General features: G+C 39.7%; 1 protein-coding gene across 2 annotated transcripts in view; it reads right to left on the bottom strand.

Annotated features, from left to right (window-relative positions):
- Positions 1-21,644, bottom strand: part of LOC123766841 (rapamycin-insensitive companion of Tor) — a 52,318-nt gene that overhangs the window by 3,146 nt on the left and 27,528 nt on the right. For both annotated transcript variants that reach the window (XM_045756239.2, XM_045756238.2), the window contains exons 16-26: positions 19,375-19,579; positions 17,426-17,669; positions 16,019-16,184; positions 13,841-13,949; positions 13,352-13,536; positions 11,521-11,844; positions 8,259-8,612; positions 7,716-8,089; positions 6,119-6,271; positions 2,320-2,451; positions 442-552 (exon numbers count right to left, since the gene is read on the bottom strand). In XM_045756239.2, coding sequence (XP_045612195.2) covers positions 442-552; positions 2,320-2,451; positions 6,119-6,271; positions 7,716-8,089; positions 8,259-8,612; positions 11,521-11,844; positions 13,352-13,536; positions 13,841-13,949; positions 16,019-16,184; positions 17,426-17,669; positions 19,375-19,579 — 2,357 coding nt within the window. The remainder of the gene's footprint in view (positions 1-441; positions 553-2,319; positions 2,452-6,118; positions 6,272-7,715; positions 8,090-8,258; positions 8,613-11,520; positions 11,845-13,351; positions 13,537-13,840; positions 13,950-16,018; positions 16,185-17,425; positions 17,670-19,374; positions 19,580-21,644) is intronic.

Here is a 21,644-nt window from a genome sequence, read left to right as displayed (position 1 = left end):
ATATATACCTGCATATATAAAATGCACAAAAGTATGTACATAGAGTTTTCACACACAATCACAGTGTATAAAATATTACATATACTACTTAATGATGTTTAATTTACTTCTAGAAATATGTGTACAGTGTAAGGGTAGTAGTGTGTGTTGGGGAACAGTCTAAGCAAGATTGGTGACGGCTAAGGGTGATACTTAATTAGGTCACCAAAATATGGTCACCTAAAGTATTGCAACAAGAGAAAATCCAAATACCTGTACTGCAATTAATTAAATTTTATACTATATTTATTGTAGTCAAGCACTACAATATGAAAAGGTTAAGTCTAATCCTACAACCCTCCTCCTCCCATCATCAAAGTAACAAAATGTTGTACAAGTTGCCATAACTAATGATAATAAAGGTATTAATCATTCAAGATTGCCACTATGAAGAAAACAAACCCGATTCTGAAGATTTGGCAGCTATGGAAGACAACAGGTTGGTTATGAACCGTAATATCTCTTTTCTTATCAAGGTCTGGTTTACTCGCTCAGGGCCTGACTTGCCCTCACCTGTAAATGAAAAGAAAAAGTAATTTCAAAACATTTTAAGGACGCAGTAGAGAAAGAGATGGAGGGAGGGAAGGAGGGACGAGGGTGGGTAGGAGGAAAGGGAAGAAGAGCTGGAGGGGAATGAAGGTTGAGGGGAAAGAGGGTGAGAGATGTGATGGGAGAAAGGTGAAAAGGGGAGATGGGAGATAGGGAGAGAGGAGAGGAAGGGGAGAATATGAAAAGGAAGAGGTTGGAGTGATGGGAAGGCAGGGATGATAGGTGAGGAGTTCAGGAGGGAGTACTGTTACACTCCGAGTCAAATCTAGCATTGAAAGTAAAGAAAAGCCCTCAGTAATTTCCTGGAGTTTATGCGCACCAGGTATCAGACCCATGAAGGTCTACCTTCACCCACCACCAGAATCTGCTCCTCTCTCTCTGAGGCTATATTTTGCTTGGAGATCACCTATCTAACCACCCTCCCCCCAAAAACAAATTCTAGTGTTACCAGATGTATGAACATTTCTAACCTTGATGCAGCCAACCACCAGCAGATGACATCCCTGGTCACCTTGGGTACTACCCAGCAGCCCATCCCACTCCCAAGCTGCTAGTACTGAACCCAAAACACATCACAGCTAAGATGGTATCATGGCAATAATGAGGAGCTACTGAGGAGCCACCAGAAAAGGGAGATTTTTTTGTATTCAACACTATTTCTGGGAGGCCCTCTTAGGTAACTCCAGAGCTTACTCCTAACAGTGCTAATGCACTGCTGGAAAGATGAATTTTTGGAAAGGAAATATCGTAATAGCAGCAACAAACGGTGTGAAGGAATTACCCATGGAAGATAACAGGAGGGCCTGGATATTAGCTTTGGACATATTGCCTAATGAGGTCATTAAGGCGGTATACTTGGTGCACAAGGGTTGACCAGGCACGTATAACACCTTAGAGAGAAAAAATGGGAATTTATATCTCCCATTGTAGACAATGATTGTAAATACCTACATAAAGTTTGGCTTAGAAAGTGGCCACAGCCTGAAAGGCAACTGCCTGAGAAAGCAGCTTGGCTAAAACCAAAGTCCAGTAGTGACCAACAGTATACCTGCAGTGAAGGACACCATGGACCCAACAGACTGCATGGCAGAGGCAACAGGAATGGCCAGTGGTATCTAAGAACACTGATGCACACCTTGCAAAGCTGCAGAAGCAGGTATGAAATAGGACAGAAAAGTTATAATGACCTGGCCAATAACACATACAAGACAAACCCACAAAACAATTCCACAGGGAGGACACCAGCAACCCAGACTATCTCACACACACACACACACACACACACACACACACACACACACACACACACACACACAGATGGGTATTTTGCATGCAGGAAGACTCTTTACAAAACAGACACCATACCCTGACCAAACCACTCAGTGAAGAAAGGCATAAGGAGCTATGAATAACATGCATGGGCCCCTAACACAAACAGAAGCAGGACCAGCATGATTTACGGGTTTTATAACATATACAAGCACATAATGCAAAGACTGTTTCTCCCATTAAGTGTGATTATACACAATCTCATCTGTTCCCAATAACATTAATCACGTAGATTAAACCTCACTTGTCCACAATAAAGATTGATCACATGCATCACATTTTCATTCATCACATTTTTTTCTTCTTTACTTTCCCCAGGTTCACAGAATTGTTAAAAGTTTTGACATCCATCACAATGAAGACAAAAATAATAAGCAATGACTGCAGATACAAGAGACTCACCCAAGTCATCCCAACCCTGGCTATTGACACTGGAAGAATCTGATGCTTCGGAAGCTTCACTGATGGCTTTGACCCGTTGCAGGTGGGGGGACTCCACTACCATACCCTCCGTCACCGGCCCTTCACCTTCGCCTGAACACACAAAGTTGTCTCCATGTCATCAATTGTATTAAATTCTGCAATAATTCTAGAGTCCACATTTAGCCGTGGAAAATTATCAACTTAACTTGTCTTCATTTTAAACTTTTAATTTTAAAAATGTACTTTAATATTCATATATCCATTGCAAAATATGTATGGGATTTTTTTTTTTTTTACTTTATTCAAGAAGTATTTATTATTTTTGGGAAACGGTACTGCATGTATTACAGTATTAAAAAAAAAAAAAAAAGTGTGTGTGCTTTTCAAAAGGCTGCCCGACAGTGGTAGTCCAGCATCTAACACTGCCATTAATAAAATAACTTTTATATATTAAATCTAAAATATGTTATATACACATCATATGATTGCCTTATTGCTGAAAGTGATGGATGTCATCCTTGTAGGAATAGAACTTAGATTTTAGTGGGTTATTGTATCTAACAAGAAAGATCAGTACTAATCATACTTGAATCAAGGGCTCACCAGGAGGGTAGAAGTAGCCTAAGCTCTTCTACCCCTCCGAGATGTATTTTATCGTCTCAATAAAAGTACTTGAACTTGTCAGCTCTTATGGTCTATAAATGCATTTATCTACTGAACAATAGTTGACTAATGAGATTGAGATGTTTACTAGTATAAAATGATAGTATACAAATTGACTTTAACCTTATAAAAGTTAGGATTTCGGAGTTCATACAATCTTAACTTGCACAAAAGTTAAAGTAAAAACAAGAGCTACATACAAGTGTAATGAAATAAATCTTCCTGGGGTTGTACCTTGGTAGCTCCCCCTAGACTTAGCACTGGCACACTAGGGACACACCCGGTGCATCACGTTCCCATCACTACGTCGGGAACAAGCACATGTTTAAACTCTTCTTGTCCCCCTCTAAAAGATCACAAGGTGAATCACTCCTTAATAATGAAAGCAATACAAGAATAATTTTATAACAATAATGAAAAGACACAGAACCTCCCTCTGAATAATGTTTGTCAACACACCAATTGCCAAAGAAAACTTGGAATCTCCAAACTAGGTTCTGAACTTCCTCCTCCTATGCCATCACCAGATGGCAGGAAATTACTTTAAAAATATTCTTTTCTTCAACCTATCTCAGATTCTTGTCCTCATAACCCTCCCAAATGCTATATAGTCGTAATGGCTCGACACACACTCCTGATTACCTCACCTTTACCGAGGTTCAATGTAAGGAAGTTCGGGAAAGTTACTGAAGGGCCAACCACAGAAATTGTGTTAAGTGTAATGAAATGTGTTTCTGGGATGGCATCTCAGTAGTTCCTCATTTTCACCAGTTCTCTTCTTTCTTGTGCTACTGGTTACCTTTGGAATTGAGAGTGAAGAGTTTGGAAACCCTTCACACACTAGCCTACTGGGTAGCTCCTGAAATGCCATTCAAGTAAAGTATCCCATTATAATCAATGCTCTAATTTCTGTGGTGGCCCCCTAAGTAGCTTCCCTAAGCTTCCTCACAATGGACCTAAACAAGGAAAAAGAACATTTTAAAGTAATTACCTACCTGGATGAAAAAAAAGAGGAAAATAAAAAATTAAATACAAAGTATGGAGTAAAGAGAGAACTTGTGTGTGAAAGCCCAGGAACAGACAAGGTGGGTGATTGTAACACCCACCTTGAGAAAATGGGCATCCAGCATCCTATTTGACATTCAGTAGCACCAAATCCTGATACTGTACAGTCTAAGTTACAAAACAAAATTTTGCCAAAGCATCAGGAGTACCTGAGAAAGGCCTGAGAATGGGCACAAAAAACAGGGTGTAGTGAATGTTATACCACGAAACCTGTGAGCAAACTCACTAAGTTAAAGAAAGGGGAGAATAACACTAATAGCTCACAAAGAAGCTGCACCACAGCAGCTGGTTCCAGGGTAGAATAAGTTCTGAACCTCCACAAAACAGAAGACTACAGCAGACCCTCAAAGATGCATACATTGCCAAAGACATAGACGGCATCTGAAAACTAACAGTTGATCCCTGAGCAGGAAGACTCTAGAGTAACAAGAGCCAGCTGCAAAAAGAAAGCACTTCAGCCAGCTTGAAGAGCCTCTAAAGTCAACTGAAGTGTTGAAAGTTTTTGGCATATATGAAGATTCCAAAAAGGGCCAAAAGTCAAACAAAAGCACCAGCCCAAACGAAATGTAACAAACCGAGTCTGCAGCAGCAGGAAAAAAGCTTCGTGCTACAAACGTTTGGTGTATCTAGGACAGAAGAAAAAAATGTGATCCACAAGAACTACCACATTATCTCCCAAACAAGAACAGTCTAAGAATTGTAGAAACTCCCTATGCAAACATCAGCAGATAACTGATCTGCCTGGGAAGGACAGCCACTGTAGAAGACCAGTCATTGAAGAAAAAAGTCCCCATAAAAATAGAAAAACATGCAGAAAATGAAGTAAACCCTGGAAGCAAGCTTTAATAAATACAATTAAAAGGGATGGTTGACATGGCCCCTTTCCTCCCCGCCACTCAAGAGGCAAGGTCACCTGCTGGGTCAAATGGCAACTTATAAGAACCCATAAGAAAAAATCCAGGAACATGCAATGACTACTCTCACACATACATGAAGCAAATGATTAAATACTAATATCAGAGTATAGCACATAATCATGCCTAGAGTCTACAAGAAACCAAGTTTCAAGGATGAAGAGTTACTCATCTTCGGAGATCCCCGCCTTACAAAGCCCAACAGGGTAAGTTAGAGAGTATGTAAATTGGTTCTAACCCATCCTCCTCAAACAACAGTACTTATAGCAACTATTGGACAGAAAGTGCCAGTATGTAGTGATGGACCACCAGTAAACCACTTTTTGTAATATTAATTTTATAGTGGAAAAATTGAGCTAAACACCAAACTTAAATATTCCTAGTATTGCACACACACACACACACACACACACAATTATATATTATATATATATATATATATTATATATATATATATATATATATATATATATATATATATATATATATATATATATATATCAGGCCTAAGATAGCATAATATGTATTAGGCCTAGAATTGCTAGAAGAGGTTAGATTAGGCCTTATTTTTGTTAGTTTAAAAAGTTTCCAGTTTGTTCAATTTCAACAATACAAAAATCAACTTTCTGGTGGTCCATCATAACATATTGGTACTGTACTTTCAATGAAATACCTGTACTGCAAATACTTTCATTTTAGGAGGATGGGTTGTCTGGATCAGATCAATGGACTATGGGGTAAAGTGATGCCATCTGGTGGCAAGTAGTGGATTAAAACTAGGTACCACAGCCAGCAGTTGGCAAATGCCCTTATTTGGTGAACACCTGACCACACGCAAGAGCTTGAGAGGGCTTCGAATTTCTGTGGAAACACCTTCCGACCCATTTCTGGGCTGGATTAAATACTGTGTTCTCCAGTAGTGCCCTTAGCACATTATGAACCTGCAAGGATGCTTTCAAATTCCCTGTGGTGCCATGTTATATATAGCACCTGTCTGACCACACGATCCGTGTCCAAGGATCTTGGATACGGAATAGCCAGAGCTTGGAAATCATTACTAACGATGTCTTTGAGAAATGAAATAAGGTAAAAAAAAAAAAATATTTCCATAAATGGAAACCCAAATATCTACTGACACTTGTGCAAGGGGCTGGACTGCAGCAAGGCAGGAGCAAGAGTGAAGCATGCCAAGCACATCTGTGGGGTGTGAAGCTCCAGACCTGTCCCATCACCATCTCTTCCTGTGGTGTCCATGCTAATCTTCCTCTTTCCATTGCTAACTGCACTTGCTGTTAAAATATACCAGAATTATTAGAATATATTGAAGACCATTAATTACGGTTTTGCCTGTAATGCTTGGTTAAGATTGCCAAATACAAATCAGTGGTCAAAACTCAATCATCTTGGACCATCAGTATATAGTAATTATTTTATAAGACATTAGTGCTTGATGACAGTAATGTTTACTAATTATTGTGAACAGTTCTATTTTACTAATCTCTAGACTATGGCACAAGGCATTTTATAATAACAGTTGCAGACCAGTACTATAATTATGTGGACACATTTATAATTCTGCCCCACAAAGAACTCGTGCTACAGTGTTGAGTAAATTGTCTTGCAAAATATGTCATGAACTCTTCTAATACACAGTACAGTACTATAATTACATGCTGAATTATGGAAAATACATAAAAACAAGCAAATGCAAGTATAAAATGTACAATTTGCTGTTGCTGTGTGTGTAAGGGATCTTTTCAAGTGTTCCTGTCTAATACTATTGCATAGTACTTGAGAATACTCAATCCAGTCCAGAATGAGCTCCTGAAGACTCTTTCAACTACATAAGAACTCTTTCAAGTGCTATTTGGCAAGAAGGGGACTGCCCTGCCATATAGGGCTCTTGCTAATTTTTTTTTGGCTGTCCAACTAATACCCCTTATCTTGGGGTAATCTTGAGATGATTTTGGGGCTTAGTGTCCCCGCGGCCCGGTCCTCGAACAGGCATCCTTTTTGTTACCCCCCCCCCCCCCCCCCAGGAAGCAGCCTGTAGCCGATGTCTAACTCCCAGGTACCTATTTTCTGCTAGTTGAACAGGGGCATCAGGATGAAAAACATTTTTGCCCATTTGTCTCCACCTCCACCAGGGATCGAACCCGGAACCTCAGGATTACGAATCCGAAGTGCTGTCCACCCAGCTGTCAGGCACCAAACCACTACCAGCTGACAGTAGCTACATGTAAACAGGATCTCTGACTCTGCCCACTTTACACAGTTCTATAAAGATCTCCTATAAAGCAAAGGAGAAATAGGGATAAAGGAGGAGACAGTGTCGCTCCATCAGAAACTACCTTTTCATCTACATTTGAAGCCCTATTTATGGGCTTTCCAACTTCAACTAAATCAAATGCAACATTATATGATGATCAAAAATATTTTGTTCAATTTTTTTATGTAGCTTGCACACACACACACACACACACACACAAAAAAAAAAAAAAAATAAAAATAAAAAGTTTCCTTTTTAAAGGTTTCTTTTCTAATCTCTTCCATATTTCAACATGTTATAGTATATTTAATCTTAATTTTATCAAACAAGATAAATAGGCACTTTTTTTTTTTTTTTTAAACTCTGGTGGCTAATTGTCTTGCCAAGAATCACTGACTTTACTTTTTTTTAATACCTGTACTGTACAAACAAATATTTCAAATACACTCTCAATGTTTACATACTTTTTCGTTTCATGGTTTTCTCCTCTGACTGGGTTTCCAACTCAGATTCTGTTATTACAGGAAATCTGTCCTTGCCAGAGGTGCCATTGCTCATGCTAGACATATTTGCATTTCCTCCATTTTGGTGCTGGGATTTTTTGTCAGAAGTAGCATCATACAGAAGTAGATCAAGGTCAAGTGGCAGAGCAAATCCTAGGTAGCACTGGCCACACTCATCGTGAATTACACCACTTAAAGGCACACTACCAAGCCCTCTGCCAATGCTGCTACCAAGTCCACTACCTCGAACTCCGGCCGAACGTACAGACGATACTTCACTACAACCCGATGGAGATCGTACCATTCCTTGCACATCGAGCAAATTGCGCATCAAGCTGAAACAAAATATTAAATCCATAGTAACATTTCAATTATCCAAACTACAGCAACACATTCTACATTCATTTCATAAATGCTAAATATATAAAAATCCACACATTTAGTATAAATTTTATTTTTCATAAATGCTGACAGTGCAAATGAAGTCCTCTGCATAGTACTTACTATGTCCCACCATGTTCATAACTTGAAGACAAAAAGCCTTTGAGTGAATTTCTTGCCGTTTTTTCCTCTTGGCTCGATTCCGACACAACCCTACGGTGGTTTGTGATAGAACGAAGAGTGAGGTAACTTTGGGTAGACAATGGCTGGCCTGTTATTACTGAAGCTCCATGCATAATAGGAGTTGTGCTGCCTGCAGTTCTATCTCCAGGATCTTCTGCAAAAAGGGCTCCACTTGACCCACGGATGGAACCGGCTCGCCCTCCACGTCTCAACTCTACTCCACCTTCAGCAGTTGCTTGGGAGCCAAGTGTGGCTAGTGATGCTCCACTGGCAATAGGACTTAAGCGGCAGTCTCTGAAAGAATGACAAATTCTCAATTGAGCAAATTAAAACAACATAAGCTACTGAAACAGTATTTTTCAGTGAATTCAAGAGTAAATACACACAATATCTTAGTAATATTTATTTATAAGTATATAAGAAAATATATTCTATAAAAATAGTATTTTATAAGATACATTATAATGCAATAGAATTTTTTATAAATTCTTATTTCTCTTGCATTTACACTAAATGCCCCGAGAGATTACTGGTTAGTAAGAAACGCAATTCTAATTTCTAATTACAATACAATATTAATGTACTTAATATTTTAATATTTGAAAAATGTGAAGAGAATAACTGTGCTGTGTTTTAATGAGGAAAATGTGGACTGGCAAAACAAATGAAAATTTTGCATTGCCAAACAGTAGCTCCCTGAAGTTAGCACCGAGATAGCTCCATGAATACGAGTCACATCAGCCCTAGATGTCCTTAAGTGCCTACCTGAGATCAGAACCAGCACCTGGTCCACTCAGAGGTGCAGGGGATTCTTACGATCAGCCTCCCCAAGGGAAACATCCAAGAGCAAGAAAAACAAGAATGCTACATGGTTCACAGAGAAACAAGAAATAAAGCAGCAAATGCGCCACTCAATAGTTAGTCTGAACCCCTCTAGTTACATTAGATCTGTGCTAGGTGGCAACATCACTGGAAGATGCCGCCTCCCATGGCAACACCTCAGTCCAGAGCTGAACACCACAAATTAATTCACTTAGGAAGGGGAAAGGGACCAGGGAGCCACCAAGACTCATCCATAAAGAGGCATTTCATTAATAGGTGCATCAGTTTGCGGTCTTTCAGCTCCAGACCAAACCCCTCTAGTTCTAACTAAAGGGTTTCAAATTAATTATCGAAAGGATCATTCGCAGAGTCATTTCTTGTTTCTCCGTGAACCATGCAGTTGTCTGTTTTGCTTCACTTACTTATGGACGTTTCCTTGACAAGGATGAGTGTAAAAATCTTCCGCTCCCTGTGCTTCTTTGAATAGACCAGATTCTGGTTCTGGTCTGTAGCAGACTTAAAATTTTTCCAGCTCTGGTGGGTGGGCTGCCGTGCACATCAAGGAAGGGCAAATGATGTTTATACTCTTTTTCACCTTTCTCACCTGAATTTTTGTGCTATATCATTCAATTTGGTATCAAATTGTTCACAATAGAATGCTCTAAAAGAATATTTACCTATAAGAACAATGTTACCAATACCATAAGATAAAGTACACAAAGTAAAGAATAGTGGCTGCCTCACACCCGATGGTCCGGGTGGTGCAACATTGTCACCGATAGAACTGCTGTCATCCTCACGTTCATCACCAGCATGTATGATGTGGTCATTGTTGAGAGGCCAATCCTTATACTCAAAGTACACTAGTGACCAAATGACTACTTTGTGGAACTGGAGGAATGCGAGTACAAATGATTTCTTGGTATCAGTTGTGTAGTATTTTTATAACACAAAAGCATTATATATAGCCACAGAAAATGGGAAGACGTTGGCGTGCATTTTAAAACCAACCCCATAATAATCAGATAGTAATTGAACAATATATGGAAATTTTACAACTATTTTAATTTTGGATAACAACGTGTATTGATTTTAGGATGTCATTACCGTTATCTGGAAGTGATAGTGTTAAGGACTAGTAGGGCTGATGCAACTTATTTGTAGAGCTATCACAGTGCTACTTTTAGGGAGCCACCAAGGACCAGCCAGTAAGAATCCTTGTTTACAGGCAATGCTGCTTTTATTAAATATCAAAAGCAGGATAAGAGGAAGGGCAAAAGATATGAATTCAATGAGGCCAGTTCAGCCTGGATAGGGGCAGACCCCTTTTTTGTATGGGGTAACACCTTTCCACCCCATCAATGCTGGAAATGGGGTTAGGCTAATGATAAATAATTGTGATGAAAATGACAGTAGAAAAGTAGAATACAGTAGAAGAAGAGTAGCATAGAGTACAGTAGAATAATTGTGACAAAATGATAGTATTCACTGAAAGATTAATAATCTCTGGATAATGTTCATAGACCAAGAGTAAGACAAGAAAATTAAGGTGAAGAAAGATTTTTCAACAGAAGGTTCTTGAAAAATTATAATCTTGGTTTTGCAATTGTGCGTACGTTAGGCACAGAAGATATGGTATACTCCCAAAATATCAAACATTTTGGACAACTTCCTTAAATACAGCTGGCAGACTTGAGGTGGAAGTCAACAAATTTTTTTAAGATAAGAGAAATGAACTCAAGAGACTGACATACAAAAGAGACAAAATTCTAGGAAACGCGTGATATTGTGGAAAATTGCCTGTTAACTAAAAGGCCACACTCTACCTTCCTTTCTGAGCTTTAAATATATTTTAATCCAGAAAATACAGAAAAAACACCTCTCAGTGCAGTCATTACTTAGTCATATACGAATAAAGGATTTCCAGGTATGACTAAATTCTGTCTCGAGTGAATTTAGTAGCGGTGCAGGAGACGCTCGGTGAGCACCAGGTGTGTTAGTGCGTGTGAGTAGCTGGGGTAGTGAAGTACCTTTTGTGATGAAGAAGACTCCTCATGTGCCACAATGCTCTGAATGTTGGTAATCCGATACTGGATATGGATAGATAGGTTGACAGACAGTTCGACACATTTGTTTTGACCGTATATAACTTAAATAGTGGGAAACTCAAGTGCTTGGTGAAGAATCGACTTGCACCACTGTGCTTGAATACATTAAAAAGATATACATAATAATGCTTAACTTTAAAATATTTATAAACCATATACAAAGCACAAGTCCAACAAATTGTGTTAAATTATTTTCAGGCTGATTGCTTGGTAACTAAAATATCCTATGACAAATTCAAAGCTACAACAATTTAAATGAAAAAGGCACTTACATTTGTGTCCTGACAGGTAGTGAACTGTAGACATTTGCGTGGGAATTTTCTCTAGACATATCCAGACCATCATTAGGCAATTCAGTCGCAGAGAAATCCATGTCCTGTGCTGGATCTGAAAGTGAATCCGAGCTCAAGGTGTAACGTTGATCCCCAGCTTCCTCATCTGAACCTGTGGGGTCCGTGAGTGAATGGCTTCGGGAACTAATTCCTCTGATACGTCGCGCAGATTGCAGGAATGCTGCCATGCGATCAGTCATGCGATCAGAGGCCGTAGAGGAGTTGCTGGCACGACTGCTGGTAGATTCACGACGTCTTTCAGATCTGCCGATTTATATAACAGTACGATTTGCCAGTGTTTTAAATACACGAACATTTATCATTTCTAGATATGATATACAGTATACTAAGTATAAACAAAAGAAAAATGCTTAAAGTTTGATTTAGTAGAAATGCAAGGTATCCCCAGTTCATATGACAAATGTCCCCTAATACAATAAATATTACCATGTGATATGGGAATAAGATGCATAGAGTGGGGAGGATGTATAACTGGTGGCAGATGGCTGGGTGTGGTAAGCAGAGGTTATTATCTAAGTGGAATTCCAGGATGAGAGTAATGTTTGTAGTGTCATGTCTTCCCTTTAATCTTTGTTATATCAAACTTCTGAAGCTTCTGATGGTTTTGGCATACTGTACGATATCCTCTCCATTAATTTATTCCATCCATCTAACACTTAGGTTGCAGAAAATCTTTGTACGTGTTTTTCGCACATTTGTTTTCCTAATTTAAATCTATAACGTCCTGTTCGTAACACTGTGGATATCAAAAATTTCGGACAACTTCCTTAAAATAACTGGTCTCTGAATGTTGGACTGGATTTCCGGTGTTCCCCTCACTTCCAAAGTTTATCATCTTTTGAGGATCTGGCATTGATATGTTGTTCCAATTGGTGTTGGCCTGTTAAATACATTTGGGGATTTTGGAGAACAACTTGCACATTTGTTAGCCATTCTCTGCCTACCTTCAGCATCGGTGTATTCTGTTGAGCATTCTTTCCTGCTTCTCTACTGTTTTGTAGGGAGGCCCCTGCATGTTTCCTACACCAGAAATTAAACTCTCCTTTTTACCCCTGGCTGCTGCTGAATATCTCCGGTGGCCATGGCTAAGTTGCTCCTTTTGGTAGATCTTTTTTTTTCCCCTTCTCTCAGCTTTGGTGACTCTTGCTTAAGGGAGTGATTGAATGATCCAAGCTCAGAAATAATGTGTTTAATACAGAAATGCCCTGCCTTCATCCCAGCTTATTCTGTGCCTTTCCAGGGGTTGTGTTGGCATGAAAATGAGGTGTGATTGTCCGCTGACCTAAGTACATAATCGGTGCTGCCACCTTGCAATGGGTGGCAGTAACCTTGTTGTTACTGCCACCCACTGCAAGGACTAATTAAAAGGACAAGTTGGTAATTAAGTCACCAGTTGGTAATTAGCAGTAGCACAGCAATGCTAGGCTGTCTCTGATTTCAAGCAATGCTAGGCTGAGGTATCTGTAGAAAGATTCCTGCCGATTTCGTGATGAGGTCACATTGACTCAGGTTGGAGTCAAAAACGTCCAAGAGGGAGCAGGATATCGCATGAGGAAATGACCAAATGACCAGCTAAGAAAGCAGTCTTACCTACACTCTATACCTTTTTATGTAAAAGGCACACACAAAGATTTGTCACTCTAAATGACTACCGATCCCAGTTAAGAGTTGACAGCTCACCCTCATAATAACTTAAAAATATATACATAAACATTAGCATGTAATATTTGTCATTTGTGAAGTCACTTACTTTCTACGCACACTAGCAAGAAGTTTGCTGAAGCGAAGTGATGATCGTTTGCCAATGGTGAGGTCATCTTGTGAGGGTGTTGGCTGCGGCTGGTCCAAGGGATGCTCCTCTAACACTGGTGCACAGTCAGAAAGACTTCTCTGATGGCCTATAACTGAAGGAGGCTTTGACTTGTGTGGCAGCGTCTGAACATGAGAAAAAGGTTTAACAAACAATGGTGTTAGCAAATGTGATTAATAAATTACAGTACAGTACACTACAATTAAGTGAAAACAAATCGGTTTAAAAATATGTTTTAATTTGCATTATAAATAACTTCAAGTAATTTGTATCAGCTTGAAGGATGCATGCAAAGCAAGAGTAACCATTGCAAATACTGTAAATCCGTTCACTGTAGAATGTCAATTGAAGCCAATTTTTGCAAAGATATAAAAATTATTGGAAATCTTGTTTATAACAGCATTTTTAGTTGATGTGTTGTTTACTAACCTGGCTTTTGCCTGAAGTAGGATAAGAGTCATCTAGCCCAATACCTTCCACAAGCAGAGACCCGCCATCACTACCATCTTCGGAATCATCTCCAACATAAAACCCAGGCCTGTGGTGATGATACATCTTCATTCCACTATTTTCATATATAATGATCAGGCACACCAACAAAGATGGTAATATTACTAGAAACTCATTATACCTTTCACTTTATGTGACACTGCAGGAACTAGTAATACCTGACCTGCATGTCAAAAAGGAAAGGCAAATGCACCTCAGTATTCAGTCACTTCACAGGTAGGAGTCTAGGTCTACCTATACTGTACTACAAATGAATATTCACAAAATCACATCGTCAATAATATACATCTTTTTAGCAGACTGCTTCTACTTAGTCCTTTTCATAGCCAGTTTGTCTTAGTGTTATTTACATGTATGCAACATTTTCTCAATATTCACATTTGCCCTGCACTACCGAGTGGACAACTTTACCAAGGCTATTGTATAGAAAATTAATACCAGCACACCTCGCCCTTTGCCGCTAACTCCAAACGTCAAACTTGCAGTATATTCTACTTTCTCCATTCTCTCATTATCCATGCTCCCATAGCATCCTCTCATCAGTCTTAAGAAGATTTACTGTCTTTTACTTTCCACATATTTTTAGTAGTACAGGGATTATTGTTCCTTACTCTGTACATTCTTATGCAAAATAAGGTTTCAGGTTTTTCTGTCAAGTGGGAAATAGTAACTAGCCAAGGCACAGTTCCACTGTTCTCTCATTGGCTGATTTAACTAGTTCAGAGCTGATGACTCAATGGCCCTACAGAACATTTTTGATTTAGCCAAGGTGAGCACTGGAACATTGGCACAAGTTTTCAGTTGGGTAACCAAAGTGGTTTGCAATAACCTGGCAATGTACATTTATTACAATTTCGAAAATGTGCCATGCGTGATGTATGTCTACCAGTGCAGTTAATGGCATGGTGTGTGTAGTGGAGACACTGACCGGCCACTGGGTTAGGCAAGAGACATCAGTGTGGGTTTGGAGGGCCCACTACTCATTATGACTTGTGACTGGATGTTCACTGTCAACAGGACTATTCCATAGGTAGTGGCTGAGCAAGTGTGAGGTTGGACAGTAGCATTCAAGGTCTGGCTACAGGCGAGTTACTCTAGAAGCAGAGATGCAAATTAATGTTTTTATTTGGTTTTAATGAAAATCAAAAGCCAAAAGAATTTGAACATTCGTAACATGTATTGCATGTGGATTATTACTATTACATTGGTTGGGAGGTCAGTTTTTGGTATACAGTATACTGTAATATGCTATACTATGACCATTCAGGTTGACAGCTTCAATATGTACAGCCACAGCCTCCATGCAAAGTTGAAACTAAGCAGCTAATTCAATGATGATGCTCCTGCATCTCATTGCTGAGCAGTTATCCTGGAAACAAACCGTAACTGTCCCTACTTTCCGCTTGTTACAACTTGTAATAAAGTTGTTACATCTTGGCTTAATGTGTTATGACGTATTAGAACGTTGTTACAACTTGCTATATTGGTTGTTATAACTTGTTAGGTGTTAAAACTTGTTCGAACGTTGTAGCAACATCGTAATTTCGTTGTGTGTTTGGCGGGTACTCTTCCTGCTTATGTTTCAAAGAATTTCCATTGACAAGGGAGATGAGTAAACACAACCATCATCCCTCGGCAGCTGGGAAGTGTTGTCGTTCAAGGCTGATGCCCACCATCCTCGCTTGCAACACTGCTGCTTACACCTGCAGTTGTCTCAGGCTTCTTCTTGCTCTTATTCATCACTTTTTGATGATTAATTAATTACTACTAATAATTACTACTAATAATTATAAAGCTATTTTCCATCTTATTGTTTTACTTGCCACTTGTGTTGTCTCTTTACTGAACTATAAAATAACACACACACACACCAGTTTGGAACACTTCAGAGATAAGTTGTGACACACACACACGTCCCTCAATGTCTAGTTCTACTGCCCTCGACATTTCCTGTACATACTTCAGAGATTACACACCCATACATTAGGATTGGAACAAACACCCCATTCATGTTACAGCAAGGGTAAACCATTTGTTCATTATTGATCACGCAACACATAACACACACTCCAGACATTTAGCAATACAGGCACTTACTTTACTAGATCAAAGTCATCAACATCACTTTCTGAGATCTGGTGGCCACCAATGTTTATGTAATTTTCATCAACTTGGCCCTGATTGGTGGTTGGTGACCACACATCCACCGTTTCCTCCACCAATTGCCAACATTCATGATGATGACGTTGTACAGACTCCCAGCCTGAGAAAAATGGATCCAAGTCAATCTATATATTTACCATGCTATTATATATCTTGAAACTGAGTGATTAAACTTATTTATCTATTTGTTTGTTTTATATACATACAGTATATAGCTCTAAAGGCTTATTCAGTGAATGAACTCTATGGAGGTAGCCATTCATATTTCTAAATAAATCAGTCACAAAGCTATGTTAATATATTGCTATTAATGAGAAAATCCATAGAAGTCATGGAGGAGGATTGAAACCTACAAACTGGGTACTCTCGATTACATGCCTTAGACCACTTAACCACGACATTCTAAAAACAACGAAATCTGGGATTTAAATAAATCCTCTAGGAATCATGAGGCTTCAAATCCTCTTAATGGATCATTCGGATTTTCTCATTGATACATCATGTTAATTAATGTGATTTCTTTGTACATCTGAAGAAGAATGCATTGGAGGTAGAACTCATATACCATGGCCAGAGTGCATGAGGGCAATGAATGAAATTCTGACTTTGCTTCAGTGGAAGCCTCAGGAACCCTACAGAATTCAGTTGAATCACAGGTTTCATGGCTTTTAGCATGTCATGTACGTGTAAGGCATGTACTTGGGCGTACCCAGTGTGCCGGCTCCTCATTGGAACAGGCACACTGGATTCTCCCAAGCTCCTTCTCATTAAAACATCACATTAATGTGATTTCTTTAAGCATATTGCTATTAAATTATGAAAAAGCAAAATATGTAATGTTTTGATTACATCATGATGATGATGATTGAGAAAGGTATTTCTAGGTGGGAATACCTCAGGATATTAATAGGGTACTGTAACAATGACAAGGCATGCATTAAGTATGACATCCTGTAATGAATATAGTGTGTGTGTGTGTACAGGCTGGTGTAATGAGCATGATGCTATGTTATGTAGAATATTGGTGTTCAGGTAATACATAATGCTATGTTATGTGGAAGATCAGGTATCTGAGTATCTTAATATTCATTCTCTATACTGCTTTCCTATTTCCTACACACTAATGCCTACCCACCCAATAGTAATGGGAAATGCAATAATATGATGATGAATATAAACTGAAAATAATTACTCACAATAATAAAAATATACACAAGTAATTACTTTATATTAAAATTGCATGCACCATGTAATTGTTATTTTCAAAATTTCCGAGTTGAAAATGTCTTACTAGTGTAATGGTGGCTACATCAACCTGAACACTACTACATGGGTACTCACCATATTTCCTGAGCAGGTTAGCCCCATCCCTGGTTGTAGCCACTAGGCACAGAGCGTGAAAGCAGGTTCCTCGTACTGAGTACACTGGGCAGGTAGCAGCCAGGTGGGTGAGCGCCGGCAGCACACCCTCACAACTCAGAAAACCTGCGCCATCGCTGCTCAGCCCCAAGTGGCCCATGGCCCAGATTGCCACTTTAAGCTGGTAGATATCTTGTGGAGTAGAAACAGCACCAGCTTTAACAATCTGAGGAAATATACATGTTTGTTAGTGTACATTGCCACATAATTTGAGCTTGCTGTCGACTTTTGTGAAAGCGAGTGAAAATATTTCTCCTTCAGATGAGTAACACGTAGGTGAATGTACAGTATGAGGAACAAGGTGAACTAAAATTTTCCAGTGGACAAGAAGACAATTACTATGACACGGCAGCAACTACTTGTTTAATACCTGCTTGATGGGTAATCTGGGAGTTCTTCAACTCCCCAAGCCTGGCTTGAGGTCAGGCTTGACTTGTAAGAGCTTGGTCTCACTTGTTGTTGCGATGAGTAGAAGAATTACACCTTGAGTGAATATGAAAACCCCTTTTCCGAGCTACTCTTAGGAGCACTTAAATGCTCCCCAAGGTAAGCTTCCCGAGGGCCCCACTCTACAGAACCGCGAGATCAATGTTTGTGTGTGTGTACTGTGTGACACACTATACTGGAACAACAATCTTCTTTAAAATCCCCATCAGGTCATACTGTTGCCATGGAGGGAGTGGAGAAGAAGTCATTTCAGATCAGAGTGACTTACTATTCACTCATGAACAATAGAAGCAGCCAAACTTTGCAACAAAATGATCATCCAGTAATAATTAACAAACCACCAGTTGCTCACCTGACCGCTACCAGGACACTGCCTTCGTGGTTCTGTGCTCTGCTAGTTTGTTTTTAGCTTCCTGATTGCTAACAGACGTCTCGCTGACTTGACTGTGGTGGCAGTGTCATTTTATCTGAGCTTATCCGTGTCCTGGAGTGCCTCATTATCCAACCTGGTGTCCTGTTGTTCCCTTTGGGGAACAACAGGACACCAGGTTGGATCCTGGTACCAGGTTAGGATCCTGGTACCAATGACTTGACCGCTGGTTACCTGAAACTCCTCTGGGCATTTTGGTTTTGGCCAGCCATTGGTTTGTCCTTGCTCCTGTGCTCTGTGTTTCCTGGCAGCTTAGTTTGTTTGGCTTCAGGGCTTGTTCTGGATGGTCCACTTGAGTACTGTATTAACCCTTTGTTCTGCTGGGGGTGTTCTTCGGGCTTGCCATGCTTGCGTTGTGCTTCTGCATTGTCACCTGCTCTCTTTTTCCATGGATAAGTGCTCAAAGTGTTTCTGTTTACTGATGTTATTTTCAGAAATGCAAGCCTTCTCTGCCTAGGCACCATTATGGGCAGGGAGCTCGGCCAGTTGCTACAAGGGCCTTCCACAAATCAAGTATTGAATGTAATGAATTGCCATTTCTGTTGGGGCCATCAATATATCCCCATTTTAGCCTTGTTCCCTTCTTTCTTGTTTGATGGAGGGGGGGTCCAGTTTGAGTGGCTTGTGAATGATGGAGGTGAACTTTTTGGTACACTGGTTGAACCGAGTTGCTACCCTGGTGGTCAGGTACATAATGGTTAGGGCGTTTAAACTCCTTGGCAATAATCATTTGCTTTGTTACCCTAGGATACCTAATTTTCTTCAGGCAGTGGCTCGTTTTGTTGCACGTGAGCTTTATGAAATTTTCCTTTTGATTTTGGACTGAACTCTTATCCCAAATATCTCCAAACTCTGATGCCCAAGCTCTATATGCCGCATAGAGAGCTAGATTCAGCTTGTGGATCCCAGTAGCTCAGGAAGCTACAATCAGGAGCCCTTCTCAGAAAAGTACACTAGGGAATGATAAGTAACAAAAATAAACCATCATACTCACCTGAACCATATTTCTTACTGCATCATGTTGCATAAGTATGCAGAAACCTTCCTTATGCTGCGTGAGTGATCCATACAGGTGTGGCAAGAGGAAAACATCATGAACAATGTGCTTGCTGCCTGTGCGTCGGCCATATGCACCATCCTCTCCACGCTGGTGTTGAGTCACAGAGTCAGCAACAGCTGTCTGCATTAATTTTACATATCTGCCAATCATTAAAATAAAGCATTAAAAAATCTATTCAGTGTTTGTTACAATATGCTCACAAATTTCTTTTACCCTAATTCTTGGCCTTCACTTGCATAAAAATACACACACACTGTGCATAATCATGATCGTAAGACAGCCCAAGCCACAGTCATTAGCAAAAAAAACGCAATTGGGAGCTTGACTGGGAATCGATATCAAGCCTAAAGGAATGAAAACTGAGTGACCCAATGAGACACAAAATACTGTTCAATGTAAGAACTGCTCGAGCTTCTTCAGGAAAGCTAACAACCTGACTGTTGGGAACAGATCAATTATATCCCTCCATGACGTATCAAACACAAGCATAACGGCATTGTGGAAATGTTGCAAACACGGCCCAACTCATGACACTCAAATTTGAGGCAGTTCAGTTAAAAGAATCAGTCTCAAATTTTGTTACTCTTTCTTAAATTAGTAACTATGATGTTGCCCCAAATGTGAACTGTCTAGCACAAAGCCTGAGAAACAGGAAGACAAGCAATATCTAGAACACACTTTCCATGTCAGATTAGAGTTACTCGCCCGATTTGATGAACAAGAGTTCAATGAAGCAGGGGATGTGTGAATTTGCTTAGGATGTTGGGACTTAGTTCACAAATGGAGGCCAGATTTTAAGAAATGGTTTGATCTTGGGAAAGCTACTGAGCATATTTAGAACTAATATTCTATGTCCCCCCCCATCCCTAGTTGCAGACTTTTTGTTAAGCTATGGGCCCTTTTTACCTTGAAAATGAGACTGAGGCACAGAAAAAATGCTTGATGTAGTTAAATCTCTTTACAGACAGGTTCCCTTGGTAGTTGTCCCTTCATGTGACAAGTTGAAATTATAATTTTGCTCAGTGAAATCAGCCCTTAGTGTCAATAATATTAGGGATGAATCTAACTATTAATAAGACTCCAATCATGGTTTTCATGATTTTTTGTATAAAGACTCACCCTTACATGACACAGTTGGAGCTTTGGGAAAACTATTGAGGATATTTAAAACCAAATTCTATGGTTTGTTATTCCGAGTTGGCAAAGTTTTCGTTCACTCGGATATGGCCCCGTTACGTTTTGAAAATGAGTTTTGAAGCTAGACATGGTTAAATTTGTCTGCAAATTTGTTCATTTGGTAATTGTCTACTATATTATAGGTTGAAATAAAAAATTTGCCAAGTGAAATCAGCCCATAGGGTGTGGGAAATGCATCCTGGAGGCATCTCCGGTTGCAACGAATCCCACACGGCAATGAATTGGGGTTGGTCCAATGTAGTTTGCTGAATCCAGGTTGTACTGTAGTTTGGTGCCACAGGAAAAAAAGTACTCTAAATAACCACTATTCAATCACTGAACCATAGTCTTAACTAAATGGATGCATCCCTGGATGGTGCAGTTCTCTGGATAAAGTCCTTACAGGCAAAATGTTATCTACAATTATGGTCTGCCTAAGTTGGTGTTTCTCTGGAACACAATTCCTTCATACCCAAGTTTACCCGAGAGGCACTAACAGTAGTGGCCTCTATGAGGACAGGAAGCCGGCAGCTTGTCGAAGACCCCCCTCCCCTATTTGCCTTTATGATCTTTTCCAGCTGTACTTTAAAACCCAACAGTTTTTTGGCATTAATGGCTTCGGCAGGTATGCATTTCCATGGGTTAATAACCCTGTGGGTAAAAAGCGTCTCCTGTTCTCAGTCCTACATTATGGCTTGTTGAGCTTGAAACCGTTGATCCTTGTTTGTGTTACACCTGACCTTTTGAAGAAATTTTCCTTATCAACATCCTCCAATTTGTTCAGTATTTGAAACATTTCAATGAGATCAGCCCTGCCATGTCTGGTTTGTAGTGTTGTTAGCCCTGTGACCCTCAACCATTCATGATACAGATGACAACTTGGCTCTGGAATGATTTTTGTTGCCAGGTGTTGCACTTTCTCCAGAGCAGCTATATCCTTCTGAAGACGAGGTCTCCATGTTTGTATACAGTAATCCAAATCGAGGCACACCAGAGATTTATACAATTGAATCACTACCTTCTTTTCC

Source organism: Procambarus clarkii, chromosome 60, assembly GCF_040958095.1.
Source record: "Procambarus clarkii isolate CNS0578487 chromosome 60, FALCON_Pclarkii_2.0, whole genome shotgun sequence".
NCBI classification, from domain to species: domain Eukaryota; kingdom Metazoa; phylum Arthropoda; class Malacostraca; order Decapoda; family Cambaridae; genus Procambarus; species Procambarus clarkii.
This window is presented reverse-complemented; position numbering and strand designations above follow the sequence as displayed.